The sequence below is a fragment of the Pteropus vampyrus genome, unplaced genomic scaffold (genome assembly GCF_000151845.1).
Source record: "Pteropus vampyrus isolate Shadow unplaced genomic scaffold, Pvam_2.0 Scaffold93, whole genome shotgun sequence".
NCBI classification, from domain to species: Eukaryota; Metazoa; Chordata; class Mammalia; order Chiroptera; family Pteropodidae; genus Pteropus; species Pteropus vampyrus.
This window is the reverse complement of record NW_011888874.1, coordinates 2,154,817-2,162,377: the sequence shown is the minus strand read 5'-3', so window position 1 is coordinate 2,162,377 and position 7,561 is coordinate 2,154,817. Positions and strand designations below refer to the sequence as shown.

The window sequence follows — 7,561 nt, the reverse complement described above, 5'->3', positions numbered from 1 at the left end:
TCTCTCTCTCTCTCTCTCTCTCTCTCTCTCTCTCTCTCTATCTCTCTCTCTCTCTCTCTCTCTTTCCCTCTCCCTCTCTCTCTTTGTCTTTCAAAATTTGACTTGCCAATTGTGTCACTAAATTGACTGAATCAACTGATAGCCTTTACTGTTACAGAATAATCCCAGGATCCATGTCAATGGGAAGAGTCTTCGTGGGCAGAGCCACGTCACTCACTGGGCCTAAATGACTTTCGCTCACTCACTACTAGGCTTTCCTGTAATATCATCTGACTCTTTCTAAAAAGCTATTTCGCTCACGATCTTGGGTATGCCACCCTCGATCGTTCCCCTGCATCTCCTACACGAACATCAGGTTGAATTACTCATTTCCGTGCAACCAAGGAAGGACCAAAACCCATAGCCTGCATGTTCTTTTCAAGCTACAAGCTGCAGAGCAGTTTTGCACACTCCCAAACACATTTCTGTCCCTTATCCTCACTCTCCCTCCATCCCCCAGCAAACACTCTCCACTAACCTCTGTCTTTCTAACTGGGTTTCCCCTCCATTCTTGATTTCTTCCTTTAACTTCTGCTCTGTGTAGTTCTGCCATTTGGGGGAGAGTTTTTATAGCTCGGGGCAGCACTTCCAAACTCCTAGACAAATGCTAACAGCTGGCAGCTGGCCAGTTACTGATACACTCACTGCTAAGTGTTATTTTTATTTTATTTTATTTTGTTACATCTGAGGGAAACGTACGCAAAATGTTATCAAGTCCCAAAGAAAAGAAAGAGATGTTTAAGGCTGTGTGTGTTGCTGAATGATGTTTGCCATTCTGTGTCTTTCCTGTCTCGTTTTGGTTTTAATAGGGGGATAAAGGTTTTCCTGGACCCCCTGGGTCTCCTGGCCAGAAAGGATTCCCAGGTCCTGAAGGAGTGCCTGGACCACGGGGACCCAAGGTACGTCAGCCTGTCAGCTTGAGGAATCCTACTTCCTCCTAACTTTCTTTATGTCTACTCCCGGCTGCTGGGAACATGGAGAGAGCTCCACATCTTAGCCGATGGGTGGTGCCGCCACAGCAAATGCCGCTTCTCCAGTCTTAGCTGCTCGCCCCCGCCCCGCCACCCCCACCAGAACTGCATCCTATTCCAAGACCACTGTAAATGATCCTTATAATCATCAAGCCCCCTACTCAACGTCCCCTCCTCCCCAATCAACACAGTTTCAACACCTGAGTATGCCCCTCCTTTCTTTCCTCCTACATGAAAGGATGAGATCTTTTCACCTTCCGTTCTCCCTGGATCGTGGCCACAGATTAAAACTGTAACCTTGTTCCAAGAGGTGTCTCCTTTCTCTCGGAGACACTCCAACTCTCCTTTAGATGCCGGCTTTTCCCTCTCAGCCCTTAAATATAAAAATATTTCCTCATATTAATATACAGCTTCCTCTAGATCTTCCTTTCCTTGTCTTTCTTTTCCATGTCAAGCTTTATAAAAAACAAAAAACAAAAACAAAAATGGCTACACCTGCTGGCTGTAGCTCATCGCCTCCTCTTCACTCCTCAGCGCGAGTTTGCCTTCCACCCTCTCTCTCCTGATGACCCCTGCAGAGGTCACCCGTGACCTCCAAGTGGCCAGGGCCAATGGATACTTTTGAGTCTTTATCTGACCTGCAGCCCTCTGCTTTGTTTCGGTGATGACAGAGCGGATCACTCCCCCTCTCTTTGAATCCGTCTTTCTTCGATTCTGGAATCCTCCTTTCTCTGCCTCTCTTCTCATTTGCCTTCTTCCTTGGGCACTTCTTTCTCAACTGGTCCTCAACACATCAGGGAAGGGAAGATTCTGACCAGAGCCCACTGCCCTTCACCCTCATCATACATTTTTATCCTAAAGTCTGTGGTACAACAAAGGGCTTTGTTTAAATCAATGCCCTAGAGGATTTGCTAAAGAACAGCATAGCCACGAGATTTGCTGATGGCTCTTTCATGCAGGGGACATTAGCCAGAGTAAGCGTGGGCTCTCACGCACTCACATGTCCGCTCCCCTGACTGCTGGCCTCCAGCAAGCTATGAACTAACCGATAAGTTATGAAAGGCAATCACAATCGGACCCCGCACGGTCTTTTAAATTTCATAAATATCGTATAGAATATTGATATGGTCATCCAAGTCAATATTTACAGCAAATTTACTCTTCGTCAGACATTGGACAATGTCTTCCTGACAGTCCCTCATTTATTCCTTACAGCGGTTCCATAAATCATAACTGGCGATTCATAACTTAATTCCCATTATTATCTCCACTTTATGGTTAAGGAAACTGATGGTCAGTGCGCGTAAGTCGTTCGTCCTGGGTTACACAGCGAATGGGTGGCAGACTCAGCGCTCCGACCTGCTTTTAGACGACGTCAGAACAAATGCCTGCGACCAGAGAAACGAAACCTGAGCCTACGGTTTCCAAGTTAAAAGGCAACGGCTGTCGTTTTCCAGGATCCCTACCATTTCCCGTCTATCCTACTCACGGAGATTTTGTTTCTCCACTTCCGCTTCTGATCCTAATATTGAAAAAGGTGTTTTGATGCTGGACTGTCAGGGTCTGAGTATTCCACGGCCCCCTCCAGAGCGTGACCTCAGATTTTCCTCCGTTTCGCAGGTACCATGAATCTGACCCTTCAACCCCGGACTTCAGATCAGCTCAATAACAACTCTTTCCTTTTTGTTTCGTCCTCTATACCCTACTCTACTTGTTTCCTTTGGCATTTTTTTAACGATGTCAGCAAAAAATTAAAATGAAAGGTGTAAATGCATGGTGCTCGGTATGGGGTACCCAACGGGCAGGTATTCTGTAAAGTTAATCCAGAAAATCTGTGTGCCATATTGTCGTGGAGTTCATATTTTAAAACACAGCTTATAGATGTAGCCACAAAAGATCATTTGATAAAACACAGGCAAAAAATATTAAAATCTGACCAAAAAAGATTTTTCAAATTTATCAACTTCCTATCTTACTTTTAAACATTTTTTGTTTTTTGTTTTTTGGGTTTTTTTTGCATGAGAAAATTCACAGTGTGGAAGCAAAACCAGCAAGTCACTCTTCTGTCTTTTGCAAACACAAATAGCATCCTGCAGAGAAGGAGGATATGGTCACACACCCAAGAATTCCACTTCAGTCAGGAAAGGCTGACTTTGGCCTTGATGGTCCAATCTCAGAAGACTCTGTAATAACCGTTTTCTCAAATAATCGAAAACGCCAAAACATTCTGAAACCCTCAGGAATGATGAAAACAGCTTTTGGACAATGAGACTTTTACACCCAGTGGCCTCCTTAAGACAGTCTCCATTTAAGGTTATTTTCTAAGAAACAGGGCCTCAAAACTGTATTTATGATGTGCCAAAACAAGTTTATCTCTGGTGCAGGCCGTTCTTCCTTTGCTGTTTATTTATGTGTGCATATCAGGCACATGTTGTTACTAAAGTATTTCTCATGCACAGAAATATTGGCCACCATGCTTGTCCACCACTGCGATCGTCACTCATCCTTCTCAGACCTCAGCAGCTGTCTGGCTCATGTGGGGCTTTTACACCAGGACTTCTCAGAAACTAACGTGAACAAGAATCATCATGAAATCTTGTTGAAACACAGGTTCTGAATCAATAGGTCTGGGAGGCGCAGGGACCTGAGACTCTGTTTCTAAAAAACTCCCAGATGAGGCAAACATTGGATCCTTGCCTTGAGTAGCAAGGGTCTCAATAAAGTTCTCTTTGTCCTTTCTGATCAATATTTTTGCTCAACGAAACAAGCCATTCATCGAACCATGCTAACAATGAAATAATCACACAAGCAAAACTGTTGGGAGTGTGAATAAAACTGGGGGTGGGGGGAGCTTTAATTTATGGGTTCCTTCGTGTCGAATGATTTTCACAGTGTTCCTTTTTGTGTTTTCATTTGGATCTAGGGCTCTCCAGGACTTCCAGGACTCATTGGTCCCAAAGGTGTAAGGGTTAGTAGTCCAACCAGTCCATCTTGATAGTTTGATGAAAATTCTTCTTTCAAAAAAGGAAAGAACTCTGCACTGTAGAAGTTGTGCAAATATCACAGAGGAGTACATTGTGTATGGTACACTTATATAGAGGAAGTTCAAGAACAAGTAACACTAATCTCTAATGGTAGAAGTGAAAACAGTGTTGACTGTGGGGGTGGGTATCAATCTATTGAGAGAAGGATGAGGGCCATCTGGAGCGGAGAAGTTTTACGTGCATATGCACGCGTCATAAACACTCACCAAAGTGTTCATGGAAGACTGGAGCTCTGTCCTGTCATCAAACTGTACCTTTAAAACCTACCCCCTAAAGCCAAAAACAATCTTAATCATCTTTTTTTAATGTTATGTAAACGTAAGATTTACAAAGGTTTGTCAGCCTTTTTCTGTTTTTCAAATAGTTTTTAGCCGTTTCCAATTATAGTTGCAGGATGGGATTATTGGAATGGGAAATGATTTTCTGTTTATAGGTTGAACATTTTAAAAGTGTTTTTCTCGCCACCCTTCCCCTTTTCTATGTCTTTAGGGAATAACTGGATTACCAGGATTTTCGGGTCCTCCCGGACTTCCAGTAAGTAATGGAGAAAATGACTAACTGGAGAAATAAAGTCAGCTGATTTTAATCAGCAGGTTAAAGCAATAGCACAAGGCAATGGGTACTAATAAATTTGCTACATGGTGAAATGGCACAGTAGAATCGCAAAATAGATTGTGGATTGGTAGGACATACAACTACAATCAAATTGTATTTCCTGAAATACAAGGATAGGGTAGGGTAGGGTAGGATAGGATACTATAGCAGAGGGAAAGGTAGGGTAGGGTAGGGTAGGATAGGATAGAATAGGATAGGGTAGCATAGGGTAGGGTAGCATAGGGTAGGGTAGGGTAGCACAGGGTAAGGTAGGGTAGGGTAGGGTGGGATAGGATACTGTTTAATAACATATAATTATGGAATAGTTACCTCTGTACACATGTCCCTCTTCTTTTTCCTTTCTTTCCCTTCCAGCTTAACGGAGCATGTTAGCACAAACAAACTCATAGACACAGACAACAGAATGCTGGTTCCAGAGAGAATGGGGGCTGGGTGGGGGGAGGATGAAGAAGGTAGCGGGGTCGGGTACATCGTGATGGAGAGAGATGGGACTTTGGGTGGCGATCACACAATGCAATGTACAGATGATGTATTATAGAGTTGTATACTTGAAATTTAGATAATGTTATTAACCAATGTCATCTCGATAATTTAATTTTTTAAAGCTAAAGAAAAGAAAAAAAAAAACCTTTCCCTATACTTAAACTCAACCCTAACTTTAACCCTAATTCTAACCTCAACCCAAACTCTAAACATAAAAAAAAGCATGTTATTTCATTTTATAAAGAAAAGCCTTTTTTAATGTAAAATATTTGTATCTCACTTGATAATTCATTGTTTTAATTAACTCATTTTATCTGCTATGATTTTTATTTAAATGACTTTCTAAAATGACTACATTTGCTACTTAATTATTTAAATAACCATTTAGATTTAAATAACTATCTAAATTAGCACCCCTTTCCCTATCCCTTGGCCTCTTCGCTGTTCCCACCTGGTCCTGGGGCCTGGTGCTTACGTCTCCTTTTTGAAATTCGCTCTGTTTTCAGGGCACCCCGGGCCATCCTGGACCTTATGGAATGGCTGGTTTACCAGGATGCAATGGTTCTAAGGTACATACTTCCTACACGGGTGGTGATTACCGAATGCTTTACCGAATGAATCAATCAGGATAAAGTAGCAGTGAGATGGGATAAACTTTCCCTGAAATATTCTTTTAGCCAGAGCCGACAGCACATATCTTCGGGGCAGAAATGTGACGTTTAATCAGGATCCCTCCTATTTTCTTTCTTCTCATGCCTCGCGTTCTGCTCGTCTTTTGAGGAAGTTCTTGCATGTTCTCCCACACAAAGATAACTGGGAGCTCAACCGGGTATTTTCATCTGAGGCTGTGAATGTAGATAAATCTCAGAATGCAAAATGTCTTTGGAAAAGTATGACTGAGCGTTTCGATGCCCGCCGTCTCCTTTGTTCTCCTTTCCCCAGATGGTGGCCTTGAAAGGACTAATTACTAAAGTTTCAAGGAGACAGCAATTAAAAAGTTCTTGGCACAATTAGACTTTTGCCATTAATGCACAATTTGAGAAACAAGATATTCTAATCCTGTTTTCAATTAAGGTAATGGTTTTCTGGCTTTCAGCCTCATGACCCAGTAGCCATAAGAAACTTAAGTTACTTTGTCTAGGTTTACCACGGCAGAGTTGAGAGAGAGAAACGGGGAAATATCTCCACAGGCTGCTTTAGAACAACTAAGAATGACAAGCTTTGTGTGTCTTCCAGGGCGACCGAGGGTTTCCGGGACTTCGTGGGACACCAGGCTACCCAGGGATCCTGGTAGGTTTGCATTTCCGACTCTCCATCAAAAACATAAAGTATAAATATAAGCGATTAATCCAGAATGGGCAAATCCATCACGACTTGGGGACAACCGGGGCAGCTGATAGTAAACATTCAGCTGATAGTTGGAGACTGAATGAGCAAACGCCTGATGAGTTCAGGTTTGCACTTAGACTGTTTTGTTTCAAAGGCATACAGTGGAGCCGCGTCATAGGCAGAGAGGCGGCCGGGGCGGGGCTGACTCAAGGAGCTGAGGGTGCAGAGGAAGGGAGCTGAGAACCGAGACAGAGAGCTGCAGCATGTCACGTCTAGGTCAAGGGAAAAGAGCCTGGAGAGGAGGAGAGGCCCTCGTGGTAGAAGGAAGCCAGGAGGGGTCCATTGCCAAGCCTAAGAAAGGTATGATTCGGTAGAGACAAGTGGCAGACAGCTGCCCGATGCTGCTGTGACTCCAGTAAGATGAGAACTGACACTTAGTCATTGATTTTTAGCAATGTCAGAGTCATTGCAGACCTTGGCAAGGGGGACTTCCATGATGGAGAGTGGGACTGAAGAGTGAGTGAGAAGTGACCAGGACAGGAAGTTTGCAGAGGGCATGAAGGAGAGGCAGGGCAGTATTGCAGGGGCAGGGGAGATTAGGGAAGCCTTTGTTTAAATCAGAGATACTTGAGCTTGTTTTAAAGCCAGCAGGAAGTTCACAGACAGGAGAGGAGGCAGAATAGCAGAGAGCAGGACAAAGCAGAGATGTCGTGTATTTGATTTGCCTCCAGTTAACATGTTGCTCCTTTTCCTAGGGTGCTCCTGGCTTGAAAGGAGAAAAAGTAAGTCACATGTGGCGTATTATTATTGCAAACCTCTAACTGCACATATGAAAAGAACTTCTATTAAATAATGAGATATAAGTAATTACAAATCAGATTTCATAACTAAAGAAAAGAGCTGACCTCATCCTTGGGGACCCACATTCTAGATCAGGACTTGCCACGAATTTTGGTATCTTGGAAAATGGTTTATCATCCTTGGGTCTTTCTTCCTTCCACAATAAATTGTTAATTTTATAAAATATGAAAATGCTTTGAATTCTTCAAAACGGAGTAGCAACATAATCCTAAACCATTT

At 43.1% G+C, this 7,561-nt stretch overlaps 1 protein-coding gene across 1 annotated transcript in view; it reads left to right on the top strand.

The window, feature by feature from the left end:
- Positions 1 to 7,561, top strand: part of COL4A3 (collagen type IV alpha 3 chain) — an 87,005-nt gene that overhangs the window by 9,971 nt on the left and 69,473 nt on the right. The window contains exons 4-9 of the mRNA XM_011364099.1: positions 849 to 938; positions 3,934 to 3,978; positions 4,544 to 4,588; positions 5,659 to 5,721; positions 6,389 to 6,442; positions 7,237 to 7,263. Coding sequence (XP_011362401.1) covers positions 849 to 938; positions 3,934 to 3,978; positions 4,544 to 4,588; positions 5,659 to 5,721; positions 6,389 to 6,442; positions 7,237 to 7,263 — 324 coding nt within the window. The remainder of the gene's footprint in view (positions 1 to 848; positions 939 to 3,933; positions 3,979 to 4,543; positions 4,589 to 5,658; positions 5,722 to 6,388; positions 6,443 to 7,236; positions 7,264 to 7,561) is intronic.